We start from the raw sequence: 17261 nt of genomic DNA, 5'->3' as shown, positions 1-17261 counted from the left end.
TCGCTTCCCCACCTCACTGCCTTTGCTTGTGCTGGGCCTTCTGCCTCCCTAGTCACCACTCACGCACCAGTCTCAGGACCCAGCTCCAATGCCGCCTCCTCCAGGGAGCCTTCCCTGATGCCCCATGAAAGCGATTCCTCTTGTCCTGTCCCCATTCTCTCTCCTGCCAGGTTCTGGTGACACATATTGCCTGTCTGCCTGGGTTATGATCTCCCTGGGGAGGTGTCCGTGCCATCCTAGTCTCCTCAGCATCCTCTGCCTGTCCAGCACAGGGCTCCACACCCACAAACATTTCTTACACCGCCATGGGACCAGATGCTGCTTTACTGCAGCAGGTGGGGTGGGAGGGGAGCCAAGGATCCAGAGAGGTGACCACTGCCTGAGAGGCCTCGTGGGAAGAGGCTCGTGGGAAGGGTGTGGTGTGCACCCTGGCTGGGTGTCCTGAGCCCGGGGATAACCCCATACCCTGGACAGTGTGAGGCCGGAGCGAGCTGCCGTATGGAGCGGGGATGTGCTCAGTAACTACCGTCTCCCCTCCGCCCCTGCTCCGTCAGTGGCTCAGCCTCATTCGCTCGTCCTTCACCCACAGGTGCTTGTGAAACACCTCTCCAGGCTGACGCGGCTGCGGGAGCAGGAGGCCCAGGCCACGTGTATGCCCTGACACAGCACCACACCACCCCACTGAGTCATTCCAGAACAGTCTTCAGTTTGTGATGTTCCCCTACCGGTGGGGAAGAGAGGGAAGGAGGAGGGATGGTCATCTGTCTGAGTGTCCTGTGCTGCTGTGACAAATGGCCACAGACTTAGAGGCTGAAAGCAACACAAACACATTCTCTTCCAGGTCTGGAGGCCAGAGTGAAACGGGTCTGCAGGGCTGGCTCCTCCTGGAGGCTCCAGGGGAGGATCTGTTCCCGGCCTTTCCAGATTCCAGAGCCGCCTGCACTCCTTGGCTCCTGGCACCTCCTCCTTCTTCAAGCCGGCAGCCCAGCACCTTCTCTCCTCCGACTCTGCTTCTGTCATCACTTCTCCCCGTCTTCTCCACCCCTCCTGCCTCCTCCTCTGAGGACCTCTGTGACGATGCGGGGCCCACCCAGGTAATCACCCCACTGCAAGATCTTTAACTTAATCACACCTGCAAAGTCCCTTTTGCCATGTAAGGTGACATATCCACAGGTTCTGGGGATTAGGACAGGGACATCTTTGGGAGGCTGTTATTCAGTGCCCTGCACACCATCTGAGATGAGGCATTTCAGAGAGGGGCAGTGCCTAGCCCTGGGTCACACAGCAGCCAGGACCAGACACAAGTCCTCAGCAGGAAACCCTGGCTCTGTCTGCTGCCCACCAGCTCTGAGGAGGGAGGGGTAGGAAGGCCCTAATAGGGTGGAGAAGCGCGTCATAGACATTGGAATTCTGGTGGAAGATTGAGGACGACAAATTCCAGGATCTGGGGCAGGGGGCAAAGGGGAAAAAGCGGCAGGAAACATGCAAGCAAGGTGTTCGGGGTTCAGTAGCAAGGACAGCGCTTTGCACACAGTAGGTGCCTAATAAATAGTCATTGAAAGACTAAATGAGCATTCTGGAATAGCTCTGAGCCTTTGAGAGTGCTGGGAACAGAGGTGGCCCCAACCCAGGCTGAGGCTGGACCACCTGTGGGAGCCACTGTGGGTGCAGCGGCTGCATAGTGATGCCCCCGCAGTGGCCGTGGACAGTCGCACACAGACCCCTGAGGCCTTCTCCAGCCGGTGGAAGCTTGCCCACCCTGCCTAGGGCAGTGCAGGATTTTACACTCCCAGGACCAGCCCTCCGCCCAGCAGCACAAAGACCCCAGTGACCCACCCCTCTGCGGGATGGCTCTGAGGAGCGTTCTGCATGGTCCCCTAGTGAGACTGAGCCCCTGAGGCCCACAGTGGCCGCCCCGCCATCCCAATGCTCCCTGGCTCCCCCTCCCTCCCGCTCTCAGCCTCCTCACTCTCTCTCGTGCTCCCTGGGATCGCCTCCCAGTTAAGCTGCCTGCACCCAAGTCCTGGTCACTTGTCGCTCAGGAACCTAACCTGAGACAGCTGCAGGGCAAAAGGCTGGACCGTCTGCAGCCTCTGACACTCAACCGCCCAGCTGAAGTGGGGCCACGGGACGTCCTTGCAATTCTTCTCTCCTGGAACTTCACACCCAACTGCAGTGCCAACCAGGGCCTTGGAGACGTCGTTTTCCAGTCAGATCCTGGGGCCGCTGAAGTCCGAGGCGAAGCAGAGGGTCAGAGAGAGGCCTGCTGTGACCCCTGGCCCAGAATGGCAGCAAACAGATGAGGAGGCTGAGTGTGAACGGGGACTCGAGCTCCAGCCGTCACCCATCCTTCACTCGACAGACGTTCACAGAACACCCGTCACGAGGCAGCATGTGCGGATGCCCCGAGGGGAGCAAGTCCCAGGCTCAGCCCTGCCCTGATGACAGACGCCGGCGGGGACAGGAGCCACACGCTGCGCACTGCATGACGCTGGCGTGGGTTCTTTGGTCTGCTGGCTGGAATCGTGTTGCCGGATCATCTCTCCAACCCCTCGTTCTGTGCACGAAGAAGCCAAAGTCCCAGAATGTATAGCACGTGCTACACACAGGAGGGGGGTGGACGGCTGCTGGTGCCTGGAGTGAGGACGGCCCAGCAGGACGCGGCCACAGCGACGCTCTGAGCAGGGACCAATAACCCAAAACACCGCGCCTCACGAGGACGGTACCGTGGCTAATCACCCGGGAGCTGGGCGGCTCTCTGGGGATGGGGCTTCTCCTGGCACGGGCACCAGGCAGGAGGTGTAAACAGGACTGGGGCGGGCTGGGCAGGGGAGGGAGCAGAACCAGCGACAGGAAGAGCAGCTGCAAGCCCGGATGGGGTGAGCTGACACCACCGTGGACCATGCAACTTCGGGTTTGCCCCGAGCGCTGGAGGGTGTGTACAGCTGTGATAGAGACCACTCGCCCTGCTTCCTGGTGCCTGCTGTGCCTCAGGGCCTTGACACTACAGCCCATGAGCAATCCCGAAAAGCAGGTGCTATGATCTCCACTTCATAGGTGGGGAAACCGAGGCAAAGAGCAGTTAAGCAACCTGGTTGCAGGGACACAACTAGCAGGTGACAACTGAGACAGAGCCCAGGTGTGCCTGACCCCAAAGCCACTGACTGTACTTTCCAAGGCACCAAGACCGCCTCCCTTCTTGCTTAGAAATCTTCAGCCAATGCAAAATGGCGCATGAAACCCCCAAGCATATCATTTTGCAACTGTTCAGTATACGCCTGCTCACCCCTAGCCTGGAAGCCCACTGAGGCCGGAAAGTGCCCAGGACCAGCCCTTGCGCCCAGCAGGGCTTGCTGTGGGCTGAACCAAAGGGAAAGTAAGCACCCCAGAACTCACAGCACACCTCCCACCCGCCCCCGCCCTTCCCTGGACACAAAGGACTCAGTGGCTCTCCTGCCCAGGGATCAGGCAGACAGCACAGATGTCGTCCCAGGCAGGCTGCCGAGAACCCCTCACGCCAGGGAGTCTGGGCCTAAAGGCCAAAGGGCTGCCCGCCGTGAAAACGTCAGACGAGGTCTTGGTGGCGGAGAAGGGTAACGGGAGACCTCATGGCCAACACAGCGTGTTTCCCTGAAATGATGGCTTAGCTTTGAGCCAGACAATCTCTCTGGGGTCAGCGGAGGGGACAGCATTGTCAGAAGAAAAGTGGTCACACCCCTGAGGACGGTGGCAGCCCCCGTTTTTACAGACAGGTACACTGAGGCCCAGAGAGGGAAGGAGGCTCGCCCAAGGTCCCACTGAGGTCCGGCGGGGGGCTGCGTCCAGGAAGCTCAGGCACTGACGGGGCCGGGTGCTGCCGAGGGGCTGGGCTGGGAGCTGGAGGAGAGGCCCAGGAGGGCCGGGATTGCTGCCTTCCAGCGGGAACAGACGGCTCTGGGCAGCCCCAAGGACCCGGGGAGGTAGGGTGGTCGGGGGGGACCTGGGGCCAGAGGGTCAAGGTTACAGGGAGGCAAATGGACTCCACACGGTGAAACTCTCCCCCACGGTCGGTGGTGGGTCCCTGAGGCCGTGCCGTGACCCCAGGCAGGAGCCCCTATAGGAGGCAGAGGAAAGAGCATGTGCCCCCGAGGCAGACAGAGCTGGGTTTGGGTCTGGCCCTGCTTTCCCAGCTAGGAGCAGGCAGGTGCCTCACTGGGAAAACACGAATAACGCTTCACGGTCCAAGTGAGAAGAGGGGTTGTGTAAACCGCCCCCACACACTACGAGGCATTATCAGGATGCTCCAAATGGGTCAAGCCTTCGCCATCCCAAACACTCTGCCACACATTAAGAGGGGGCAGTAAGGGGCCGGCCCCGTGGCTTAGCGGTTAACTGTGTGCGCTCAACTACTGGCGGCCCGGGTTCGGATCCCTGGCGCACACCGACGCACCGCTTCTCCGGCCATGCTGAGGCCGCGTCCCACATACAGCAACTAGAAGGATGTGCAACTATGACAGACAACTATCTACTGGGGCTTTGGGGAAAAAAAAGGGAGGAGGATTGGCAATAGATGTTAGCTCAGAGCCGGTCTTCCTCAGCAAAAAGAGGAGGATTAGCACGGATGTTAGCTCAGGGTTGACCTTCCTCACACACACACACACACACACACACACACATAATAAATAAATAAATAAAAGAGGGGGCAGTAAGCCACCCACTGCAGCTGGCTGATGTGCATGGGGACGGGGACAGGCACCCCAGCCCCCGTCAGGGAGACGCGTGTCTGGGCACAGTGGGATTCCCTTCCAGCTCTGCCAGCCGCGGATGGCGTGACGCTCCAACTGACGGGCCCCCCCGGGCGCCCGTTTCCCCACCTGTACATGGGGTGCCCCAGCAGTCTTAAGAAGTTCTGTGAGGATCTCAGGGCATCTGGCCCGGGCGCGGGGCCCGAGGGAGCACCCCGTAAGCCGCAGCCGCTGTGACACCAAAGCAGGGTGCTGGCAGACACCCTAGAGAACACGGCAATGGAAACATCCCCGAGTAAACAGACACGCTCCACTCAGGTTGCTCTGCCTGCGTGCTGGCAGCCCCGAGGCCAGTGCTTCGGGGCAGCCCGTGGTGGTTAGCACCCATCTGGCCAGTCCCCTGAGCAGCTCGCAAGATCGTCGCCCAAAGATATGAGCTGCTATTTGAACACCTCCCACGTTCTCCTGTTGCAACTATTTTAACTGCCTTTTCGAGCCTCTTCCACACGCCAGGCACTTGCACCCTCGGTCCCTGTGGAGCCCCAGGGGGAGGTGGCAATGGAAGCCCAGAGAGGTTCGATGATTGATGATGCTAGCAGGTGGCAGAGCTGGGGTTTGAGCCCAAGAGACCCGACTTCAGGAGAGGCCTTCCCACGTCCTTCAGAGGCAGGGGCAGAGCGAGGGTTGCAAGGAAGCCCCCGTGTCTGTGCAGAGGAGGGGCCAGCAGCCCAGAGTTCCAGCAGTTGCTGCTGTTGGCAACTGCAGCCGGCCTGGCCCTGAGGACCAGTGGCAGGACCGACCCCTCCCTGGGCTGGACACCTCCCCACCCTCTGCTTTCATCCCCCAGACTTGCCAATTGCCTGTCGCCAGCTCACAGATCTCCCATGACCCAGACGATGCTCTGGAGGGTCAGGGTGTCAGACAGGCGACTTCTCCATAAGTGAGGACCACACTCCCTATTCTGGGACAGTAAGACTGGACTTTCCAGGAGTTTATCACAGTCAAGTCTTAATTCTAGAAAATACACCGCCTACCCCCAAACTACGTCATCGACAGAAGCCATAAAGAATCGAAGGTCTCTGGTGGCAGGTTAGGAAGTAACCCTGGACATAAGGAAAATCAGTTCAGAGCTCAGCGCTGCCCATGCTGAGCCGGAGAGCGCCAGCTGGTTCTCGGGCAACCATCGTCCTTTTCAGATGCAATTTTGGATGAATTTCTGGGTCAGGATGATTTGTCTTCTGCCACACCTAATTCAGATGGAGTCACGCAGGGAAACCCAGGCCCAGGGCCCCTGCCTGTGCGAAGCTCCTTAATGCTGTCACCTGGGACAGCTCCCTTCCCAGCAAAAGGACCGCGGCCTCTGCGGAACGGAATCATCTGGACTTCTCGCCGAGTCATGGACTTCCAAACCGGAGTGTGCCCTCCTTAGACCTGGAAGCAATGTTTTCTCATTTTCACTTGATTTTTCATTGCAACAGAAAAGCACACAATGAGGAAAACTTGGAAAGATGCAGATGGGGGCAACCCTGGCCCTTTGTCCTACCCCCAACAGACAAGGACCACTGTTGACATCTTGATGTATTTCCTTCTAGTCTTTTCTCTTCCATTGTTCTTGTAGAGTTGAGATCATATATGACACACAATCTTTGCCCTCAGCTGTTTTCCAAATTAAACTTGTTTTCTTAAGCATTTTCTCCTAACATTGAAAACTCTTCCCATGCTGTTAACTAGAATGCTCTCCCCCACCCCCGAATGTAAGGGGTTTCAGGAGAATATGGATTTTTGCTTGTTCTTGTCCATTGCTGATTCCAGGGCCTGGGCAGTGCTTGGCACACAGTAGGCATTTAGTCAATGTTTGTTGACTGAATGACTGACTGCATAGCTGACTGACACCCCAACACTCCCCTCCACATTTAGGTGGTCTCTAACCTTCTGCTGTTCCTAGTGATGCTGAGGTGAACGTCTTTGTGGCTCCATCCCTGCCCACACTTGGGTTTGGTGAAGGCGTGTGTCTCTCTGTTCCCAATACCAGGACCTGCGCTAACCAGAGCAAGGGGCTAGGGCTTAGGTTCTGGCTCTGCCACACACTCTCCTGGACTCTGGACAGTCGGTTTTCCTTCTCCAGGCCTCGGTTTCTCCTCTGTGCGGGTGGGTGGGTTTGGACTGGAGCATCCTCCAGGCCCCTTCCAGTTCTGTGATCCTCACCCAGCGGCCATGGGAACAGAAGGTGGCTGAGCCAGCCCCTCCTGCTCTCTCTCTGGCCCTGCACCCCTGCTGTGGGCTGAATTGTGTCTGTCTCCCCACAACTCACATGTTGAAGTCCTAACCCCTAGTACCTCAGAATGTGAATGTATTTTGAGAGAGGGTTTTTACAGAGGTGATTAAGGTAATCACCAGAGGTCATCCGGTGGGCCCTGATCCCGTATGAGTGGTGTCCTTATAAGAAGAGAAAATTTGGACACAGACATGCACAGAAAGAAAACCCTGTGAGGACACAGGAGAAGATTGCCATTTAGAAGCCAAGGAGAGAGGCCTCAGAAGAAACCAACACTGCCCACACCTTGACCTTAGAATTCCAGCCTCCAGAAGTGTGAGAAGACAAATTTCTGCTGTTTAAGCCCCCGGTCTGTAGAACTTTGCTATGGTGGCCCTGGCAGACTAACACAACTCCCCATGAACCGCTGACCACCTGGGGGATTCCTGCCTGCCAGACCTGTAGCTGCCCAGGGAAGACACCTAGGCTCAGAGAGAGCATGGGTCTTGCTCAAGGACCTGGGGTTCATTGGTGGCAGAGCTGGCACTGGAAGCCCCCTCCCAGCTCAGGTGGAAGCCTCCGCCCCACCTTGGCCAGATGTGACCATGTGGGCTGCAATGTTATAAAGCCACCACCATACTCATCTTCATCTACTGGGCCCCACCCCCCGTGGGCCAGCACTGCACGCAGAGCTAAGGGCATTCCTTCCATACGATGGGGAAATTGAGGCATGAGAACCCACAGCTAGTGAACTGGATGTGGATCCAGGCCTGTCTGACACAGAACGCCATCTCCTACAATTTCCCTGGCCATCTGAGATCAACACACAATAGAACGAGTAGGCAAATGCTTCGGGCCTTGATGCCACCCCAAGCCATCTCAAAGGCGCCCTTGTAATCAGACTGAAGGAAGACCCGCCTGCAGCCCCCCTGGCATAAAGGAGAGGGGAGTCTCCGATCCGAGGAGGCTGGACAGCTTGCCTGAGGCTTTGACCGTCCGGCCCCTCTGGGCAGCTGGAGACCAGACCCAGTGAGGCCCAGCCACACCTGCTGGAGCCAAGCTCCGCAGTGATGCCAGCCTTCCCTAGGGAGGACGGTGAGGACCTGCCCTTGTTGATGACAGAAGCCCCTGACCTGCCAGATGTGCAGGCGGCCAGACAGTAGAGCCAAGCACCAGGCACAAGGGACCGCACTGCTCTCCCCCACTGTGGGGTGGGTGAAAATTAGTGCTGTGCAAATAACAGCCTGATGGGCTGGGGACAGGTCTGGGGCATGAGTGACAGGTGGATGGGAGAGCTCGCCCATGGCCAGGTCCAAAGGGCTGGAGTAACTCAGGAAGACAGGTGACCCTGCTCATCTAGCAAGGACCATCACAAGCTATTGAGGACCCACCATGTGTGGGGTTTCTCACTTGAATCTCATCCTCTCCAGGTAACCAGCACACTGCTTTTACCCATCAGGAAGCCAAGCTCAGGAAGGTGCCACGGTTTGCCCAAGACCACAGTTTGTCCGCCATTAGGTGGACACCATGGTTCAAACACTAGTCCCCTTGCTCTTTCAAACCACGACCTCCCACAGCCCCCCAGTGCCCACATACCCCTTCTCCCAGGACAACCAGAAAAGGGGAGGAGGGGGGAAATGCCAGCGCTCCTTCCAGGGTTCTCCCTGACTACAGGAGGGACTGGAGGTATCAATTATGGTCACAGAAAGCCTAAAATTACCCTGTGTGCATCCTGGCATTATCCCCACCTGCCATTAGATAAATGTGTCTGGAGGTTCTGCCAAGTCTCGGGGTGCCCTGCTCCCCAGCCACCTCCAGATAACAGGTTGGCCATTTCAGAAATCCTCTTCTAGAGAATTCTGCCTCCCACCACGTGCCATTTGCTCTCAGACACTCTCCCAACACCCACTGCCAGTGTGATCCCTCCTTCCTGGGTTGGAAAGGGGAGGGGACTGTTTCCCCTGGGACGGGGGTCCCCTCCATGCTGAGAGCACACAGTAAGCGCTCACTAAATGCACAATCCCTCCCCAGTCCAATTCCCCCCTGAGGAAGCCACTGTCCCCACTGGTTTCTGCACAATGGCCAAAGGCCATACTGCAGTCTGTGGCAAGACAGGCTCAGAGGAAAGAGCACAGGAGTTAGGGAGCACCAGGTTCGAATCCCCGCCCCACTGCCTGAGCTGAGCAAGTGACTCAAGCCTGGTGAGCCTTGGTCGCACCCTGAAAAATGGGGTGACGGCCCCTCCCTGCCTGGGAATGTACAGCAAGCCCTGGCTCAGTGCCGAGCCTCAGGAGACTCTCAAAACGGGGCTCTCAGGCCGCGCTCCAGACTCGCATCCTCCAAGGCCTCCCTGCTCTAGATCTCAGTTTCCCCAAGCGCACTAGGCGCGGCTGGCTGGTGGCGATGTGGGATTTTCCAGCGCCGCACAGAGGCTGTCAGATCCGGTGGGTGCGGCAGGAGAGGCGGCAGTGGGGATGCGCAGGGGTGAAGGGCCTGAGACCAGGCGCGGAGATCCCGGCGGGTCCCACACACCTGCTGGCTCCGCGTCCCCAACTGTCGCGGGCGAGTCCAGGGCGCCGGGGGTCGGCCTGACGCCCCCTACCCAGGCGCTGCGGGAGCCGCGCAAGGGCGGCGCCCCCTGCCGCAAAGCCCCCATGTGATCCCACCTCTCCGTGGCAGGGTCTGGGCGGCTCCGCGCCCGTCGCCCGGACCCTGGCTGTCTCCTGCAGCCTGCGGCGACCCGGACCCCAGTGAGAAGCTAAGGAGTGGCGCCTTCCAGAAAGCCCAGCGCAGCCACCCTCGGCCGGCGAGGTGGGAAGGCGTCCCCAGACCGCGCTGCAGCGCTACGCGCTCGGGGCGCAGGGGCAGGAGGTTGCGCGCCGGACCCTCGGGACTGGAAGACCCTGGAGCAAAAGTTGGGTGGAGCCGCTGCGCGATTTTCCGCTGTGCTGCAGGTGCAGCCCCCAGCTTGTTGAGCCGCGATCCTGCTCGGGGACGCGCCGGTCCCTCCGTCCCCACACTCACCTGCACTCATCTCAGCCGCAGCTCGGAGTCGGGCCTTCCGGTGCTGCTGCAGCCCGACGCTCCTGCCCGCAGGTGCACGCCCGCCCGCACGATCGCCCGCCCGCCCGCCTGCCGGTCAGCAGGTCGGCGCCCGCCCGCAGCGCCGCCGCAGCCCCTCTGCGCCCCGGCCCCGCCCCTCAGGTCCCGCCCCCACCGGCCACGCCCCCGGGGCGGCCCCGCCCCGCCCCGCCCCGGCAGAGCCGCGGCCTGGGCGCACCCTGGGAAGTGTAGGCGCCGCGCCCCCGCCGCTCTGTCTTCGTGCCCCAGCCGCCACACGGACGGACTACAAGTCCCAGTAGTCTGTGTGTCCCACGCATGCGCGGGAGAGCTACATCGCTTCGGGCTCCAGCGGCCGCCGGTGGGCCCCTGCGGAGCCGTCTCCGCGGCCTGTCTGGCGCCCTGGCTGGTGGTGGCTCTCGGAAGCCCGGGAGTGGCGAGCAGAGCGGCCGAGGGAAAATCTAGCTTGGTGCAGCTCTTGTTGAGTCGTGGAGCTGCAGGGGCCTTGAAGACCTTCTGGGCCGATCGTCTGTTTCCCCAGTTTGCAGAGGGAAACTGAGGCCGGGGCGGGGCGCGCAGGATTTGCCCTCTTCCTCCAGTGAGCAGGCTAGGATTCGGGCACGGGGCTCCTCACTCCAGGACTAGGGCCGCACATCCCAGGCCACGGCGCGCCGCCCCGGCTGGCGCCTTGGTCTAGTTCGGCTGGCGCCCGGGGAGGGGGCGCGTCCCACGCCAGGGCAGTCCTGGGCCCAGCCCCCGCAGTGACCGACTGCCCTCTGTGACGTCAGGCGCCCAGCACGGGGCGTGGGTCCGGATACAGGAGAGGGAAGGCCCCGGGATGGAGCAGGCGGACCCCCCTGGGTGCCTGGTACTGACAAAGCGTGAGCCGCAGGAGTGCGGAGGGCCTGGGCTGGAGGAGCGTTCGGGAGGCAGACTTTCCGGGACCTGGCACTGCTTGGGGAGGAGGGGCCGGGGCTGTTTGGTGTTACTGTAAACAAGGGAACGAGGGCTGGCCACAGAAAATGTGGACTCTGCATGGAATACGTAGGCAGGAGCAGATATTCTGCCCTGGCCCCCAGCAGCATCCATCTTCCCCGAAGAGGCGCCAGGAGCGAGGCCTGAGGACAGCGGCTCCTGCGGAGAGCGAAGTCCTGGAGCGCTAGCCATGGGCAAGGCCAGTCGGTCTCAGCCCCACACACCCTGAAAACACAGGAGGCCTGGCTGGGTGGCTGGCCTGCAGCCGCAGGGCTCCAATGCCTGCCCCCTGGGGCCTTGTGCCCAGAAAGCAAGTGTGATGTGCTGGAAGGAGCTCTAGAGGGGGTCAGATGTCCTGTCCCCACCCAGCTCCTGCCCTCAGTGGTGCGACCCTGAGCAAGTCCCTTCGTCCGCGGGCGTCAGGGCCCCGTCTGTGAAGTGGCTGAGTGCAGGATCTACCGCTGGCTGGGAGCATTCACTTTGGGTCCTTAGTCCCAAAAGTGGCAGGGCAGATGCAGGCCAGTGGGGGTGGAGGCCCCAGGGATCTCCCCGCCTGGTGGGGAGCCTGGCTTCCCATCTGCTGGTGCAAGGAACCTAACCCTGTGTCTCCGTGTTCATCAGCAGACGTGATACAGTGCCCACCTTTTAGGATGGTTTGAGGGTTTCGTGAGCTGATGCACGCCATGCCCCAGCGTGAGCTGAGGTCAGTACGTGTCTGTGAAATTATCATGCTCTCATTATGACTCTCAGTGCCTTCCATAGGGCCTGGCGTAGAGTGGACGCTCCACAGATACCTGTTGAATAAAGGGAGAGGATGGAGGGAAGCAGGGGATGCTGAAAAGCTACGTGCCCACCCTCAGCGTCTGGCCCCTCCGGACCATCACCCTGGGAGGCAGGCCGGACATCCACCCAATGTCGGCACACCCCTGGCACCGCTCGTCCTCTTTTGGAAGCTCTCTGTCAGGCTGTCCACGGCGAGGTGTGGACAGGCCACCTGCTCCCGAGTCCCTGTGAGTCAGAGGGTGGACGTGGGTGGCCCAGTTCCTGGCTGGTCCCAGAGCTGAGCCTCCTGTGTGGCCACCCAGGCCTCCTGGTGGAGCCAGTCCTGCCTCTCCAAGCAGCCACCTGCAAACAGGGTGGGGACTGGGGAGTCACAGCAGTTCTCAACCTGGAAGGACTTCAGGTTCATGTGGTTCCGGCACATTCTTTCACTAGGGCAGAACCTAAGGCTCCAGGAGGTGCTGCCCAGAGTCACCTGGCGGGTCAGCGGCAGGGGAGGGACTTGACCTAGGTGTCATGTAGCTGTGCCCCCACCCCCTCTGCCCTCGCTCCGCTGGCTCCTAGCAGGGTGAGCTCCAAGTGGGGCAGGCCTGCTCACTTGTCTTCCTCCACGGCGTCTGCTGAGACAGGTCGATTTGGAGAACTAGACTTTGTTCCCATCCCCGATGCTGCCAACAGGGGTGACCTCGGGCAACTTGCCTGCGCTCTCTGTGCCTGTTGCCTTATCCTTCCACCCACAGTCCCTGCCCCATAGGGTTGTGAGGAAGATCAAATGGGTAACATGAGGAAAACACTTCAGAGCACCTGGCAAGAAGTCAGGGTTCCATAAGTGATAGTTATTGTAATTATGGTTATTGAAACAGACCAGGGAGAAGGACGTGCCGTCACTTCCCCTTACAGACTGCTGCCTTCTCTTGCTGGTCATTCATTCGTCCATCCATCAGCATTCACTGGACGTCTTCAGTGTACTGGGCACTGTTCTTGTGAAGAAAACAGACGAGAGTTTGTTTCCCGAGTCACAGGATTCATTGTAGAAAATGCTGCCCCCTGCTCTTTGAGCAGGCCCTGAGGGAGGGGGTTTCAGAGGGCCTTCAAGGGGCCGCTTGACACAAGGAGGCCCCAGACGGGCTAACAGTCAAACCAAGATCCTTTCAACATTTATTAAGAGTGCACTCAGGAAAGCTGGCAGTGCTGGGCCCAGACGCAGAAGGAGGAGCGTCCCTTGCTGCCTCCCACCGCCTCCTCCCGCCAGGCCACACCTCCTGCAGACGGAGGGCCGCCCTGCGTGACCCAGGCCTCTCCGCAGGCAGTGTAGGGGCCACGCCTGCTCCTCAGAGTGCCCCACACCTCAAGCGCCTATCAAATGGTTCCCCTGGGGCATTCCCCATCTCATTTCATTGGGGGCTCCCTTCGAGCCCCTCACAGGTGGGTCCCCCAGGCAGTGGCCTCAATGGCCCCTCTGCTCAGCTCCGTGCCCACCCTGACTGCACACACTTCTGCCCCATTTCCTGCCTAAGGACTTCCACGTTTCATTTGCTTTAATCCTTCCAACACCCCTTGAAGCAGGGCTGTGGTCTTCTCCCCTACAGGCTTGGAGAGGGGACAAGACCCGGCCAGGCCTCGCTCGGGGAAGCGCAGAAGGGGTTGAGCTTTCCAAGGCAACTGCGGACTAGGCTTTCTGGCTGGAGCCTCCAGCCTGCAGCGCTGGCCGGCCTTCCTCCCTCCCGGCATGGGCCCCGGGCACTCGGCCTGCTGCCTCTGGCGCTCTCACAGCTGCCGTTGGGATTAGGAGGCTCTCAGAGGTGGGTGCATCCACCTTTCCCCTGCTTTGTGGCCGGTGCTGTCCATGTCCAAACTTGGGCTCCAGGAGGATGGTGGTGTAGTGGGGGCCCACATGTCAGACTGCCTGGGTCATAAAGGGCGACACGCGCAGTGCCAGCAGGCAGGTGCTGGGAGCTCAGGAGGCCAGGAGAGGATGGTAAGAGCCCTGGGTAGGACCTCAGGGGAAACTCGGAGGCTCCACCCCAGCCACCTCTTCTCAGTGTCCTAACCACCTATTACGGGATGTGGGTTGTTCTGGTGATGGAGGGAACAGAGTACAGGAAGGCAGTCCAGACTCGTGGCCCGCTTGGTTCCAGGGTCAGGTCCCCCTAAGCCGACTCTGCTCTCCTGTAGGCACCAGGGTGTGCCTTTGGGGTTCCTCTCCTGGTAACCCAGAGGCGATCATAAAACCTGAAAAAGGAAATAAGTGGAAATATGTGCTTTCAGAAACATCTGCTAAATATGTAGAACCACCTGCTCGGTTTGGAAGTGCAGCCATTGATGGTGAGTCTTTGGGGATGTTTTTCCCGTAGGGGCTGCATCGGGTGAGGCTTCCTAAGAAATGAGCCCAGTGACCTGTGGGCAAAGACTCTTCTCGTGATACATGCCTCCGTGACAAGCAGAAGCACCTGTCACTGCTCCACAGGCCTGCAAAGTGCTTCAAAATTAGGGTCACTTGTCCTGAAAACGTTTATTGCCTTTTTGGGGGGCACAAAGGTCTTGGGAAGTGCAGAATGATGAATGATGGGATGGGACTGGGGAGGGCAGGGGCGGACCCCAGTGCCAACCTCGCACACCCTGGCTCGGGGGGGAGTTATGTTGTGTTTCTCGAGGCCGGCGCAGGAAGAGCTGGGAGGGAGAGGGGCCGGCGGCCCATGGGTCAGGGGGCTGCTCGTCTGGGACAGGAAAGCCTGGATGGAAGGGTTTGGTCTAATGCCCAGTGGGGCCAGCCTTGCACTCAGGTGGAGGGAGCTGAGAGTAAGTGTGAAACTGCTCCTGAGGAGGACACCCAGGGCCAAAGCCAGTGAGGTGAGCAGTCACCACCAGGGCTGCCGTGTCCTGGGGCCGCTCTGTGCCATAGAATCCCCCATTATTATTATTATCATCATCATCCCATTTTACAGATGGGATCATCCTCCCATTTTACAGATGGGGATATAGAGGCATTAGCGTACCCAAATGCAAACTATTCCTGAGTGGAAAAGCCGGGTGCGTCCCCAGGCCCTTCTGAAGAGAAAGCCCGGGGGCTTTGGCACAGTGCCCTTCCTGGATCTGTCATCACCTCCAAGGGACAGCGGGGAGGCCAAGTGACGATGCTGAGAGGCTGGGCCGAGGGTGAGGAGCACAGCTGAGAGGAACCTGGCCCACTGGATCCAAACCCTGCCGGGCCCTCTGCCCCCCTCACCTGGATAGCTCAGCCTCACCCTCTGGACTTTGCTGGAGATTCCCTCCTTGGAGAAGCCCCTTGACCCCCCAGCTAAGCCAGGGGCCACCTCTGTTCCCAAGGCCTTGACTGTCACTGCCACACTGCTCTGTCCTCTCGCCATTTGTCTCCTGCCTGGCTCCCTCACCAGACGTCAGGCCTCCCAGGCAAGGCTGGATCCAGCTCATCAAGGGGTCTCCAGCAAATCCCAGGGTCTCCGGTGCACTCTGTGGTGTCCAGCACTTCTCAGGATCTCCAGCACATCCTGGGGTCTCCAAAGCATCTCGGGGTCTCCAGCACATCTCAGAGTCTGTAGTGAATCCCAGGGTCTCCAGCACAGAGGAGAGTAGCCAGTGAACTGTGGGGTCAGCGTGCACCCCGCCAATGTTCCCTTTGACTCTTCTCATTCAGCAAACCAAAAGGAAAAAGGTCAGACCCCTTGAGCCCCTTCCCAGCATTCCCGACCTCACACTTGGGTGTGCTGGGGCGTCCTAAAAATTGCTTCTACTATGAAGAGTGCACGGTGTGGCGGGGCTCACCTGGGACCTGATCTAGAAAGGTGTTGCCCTGAAAACCCAGCTGTGCAGAAACCATGCACTGAGGCACATGGTGGCCAGTGGAGCAGACAGCGTCCAGAGGCCCTGGAGAACCCCAGGGCACCTCCAGGCATCCTCGCCCAAGCTGCAGGTTTCTGTGTCCTTCCTTCACCTCCAGATACAGCCTGGGAATTGATTTACTTCACAGCCAAATGGAGAAACAAATGAAATATGATTTCATTGTGGGATCTTTACAACCACTTAATAATTTAAAACTATGCCATATGAAACCAGGAGTAAAAATAACATGGGACTCACATCTCAGAGCCTTGCTCTCTCAAACACAGGTCCACATACCTGATCATTCGCTAATTCAGGCCCAGCCTCAGCATCCACACCCGCAGATCACCTGAATTCTCCAGGCACGTTGGGAAGGCGAATTGTGCCGGCCGGGGCGGTACATACATGGGTTCTCTGTAACGGCTGAGTCTGTTCCGTAATTTCAACTGCCCGGTTACCTCTGAGTGGTTTGCAGACTTGGCAACATTTTGCCATCACAGAAAAATCAGGAGAGATGGTTCATTCCAGGTGATGGAATGAAGCAGAATACATGGGCCTGATTCTGGAAAGGACTCACGCTGTGTGAGACTTGGATTTTTGGCTCATGATCTAAAAGCCTTTCCTCTGATTAAATTTTGTGCCTGTGCAGCAGAAGCAGACAAGGAGAGTCAGGAGGACGTGAGAGAAATAGAGTGAGAGAGAAGAGCAAGCTCAGAGGTGGCATGATACCTCTATTGAGCATCTGCTGTATACCAGGCCCTGCGGGAAACAAGAGACGAAGAAGAGCTGATCTGGGCCCTCAAGAAGCAACTAGAACGTGCAGGTGGGTTAGTGTCCTGGGGCTGCGTAACAAAGGACTACAAACTGGGGGCTTAAACAACAGAAATTTGTGCTCTCACTGTTTTGGAGGCCAGACATCTGAAATTAAGGTGTTGACAGAGTGGTGCTTCCCGAGAGCTCCAGGGGACGATCCTTCTGCCTCTCTACCAGCTTCTGGGGCTCCCGGCGAGCCTTGGCCTTCCTGGGCTTGCAAGCTGCATCGCTCTGATCCCTGCCTCCGTGGTCCCATGGCCTCTCCCCACCCCCGTCTCTCTCCTCTTCCCATCAGGACACCAGTCCTTGGATTTAGGCCCGCCCTACTCCAGCATGACCTCATCTCAACCAGTTACCTCTAAGAAGACCCCTTTTCCAAATCAGGTCGCCTTCACAGGTCCCGGGGGTTAGGACTTGAGCAAATCTAGGGGTGTAATTCAACCCAGTGTCGCCCCCCACAAGGGCCTATGGGGTAATCTCCCAGTTGGAGAGAAGAAAACTGAGGCCCAAAGAGACAGCGTCATGCAGGGAGCCAGGTCCCAGCTGGTTGGAATCCACTGGACTCTCCCAGACACCTGACCCTGACATCCTGTGTCCCCACTTGTCGATGACAACGTGGGCACCCAGCCCAGCAGCGCACTCGGAGGAAGCCAACCCTGACAGTGAGACCAGCTCTTGTCCTGGGAGGATGGAAGGGTCCTGTCCAAAGCCTCAGACAGCGGTTCCAAGCCTCTGGTCCCTTGTTGCCACCAGACCCCCAGGCCCGTCAAGGCAAGACAGCTCATCACCCCTGAACAGTTTGTGCACTGGCCTTG

At 59.1% G+C, this 17261-nt stretch overlaps 1 protein-coding gene across 1 annotated transcript in view; it reads right to left on the bottom strand.

Annotated features, from left to right (window-relative positions):
• Nucleotides 1-10075, bottom strand: part of ABLIM2 (actin binding LIM protein family member 2) — a 171067-nt gene extending 160992 nt beyond the window's left edge. The window contains 1 exon segment of the mRNA XM_087434872.1: nucleotides 10003-10075. Within this exon segment, the coding sequence (XP_087290998.1) occupies nucleotides 10003-10012 (10 nt within the window). The 5' untranslated portion in view covers nucleotides 10013-10075.
• Nucleotides 10076-17261: the final 7186 nt, after the last annotated feature.

Source organism: Ceratotherium simum, chromosome 8 (genome assembly GCF_057802395.1).
Source record: "Ceratotherium simum simum isolate JZ-2026a chromosome 8, ASM5780239v1, whole genome shotgun sequence".
Lineage (NCBI taxonomy): Eukaryota > Metazoa > Chordata > Mammalia > Perissodactyla > Rhinocerotidae > Ceratotherium > Ceratotherium simum.
Note: the sequence above shows the minus strand (reverse complement) of the source record. Positions and strands in the feature narration are given on the sequence as shown.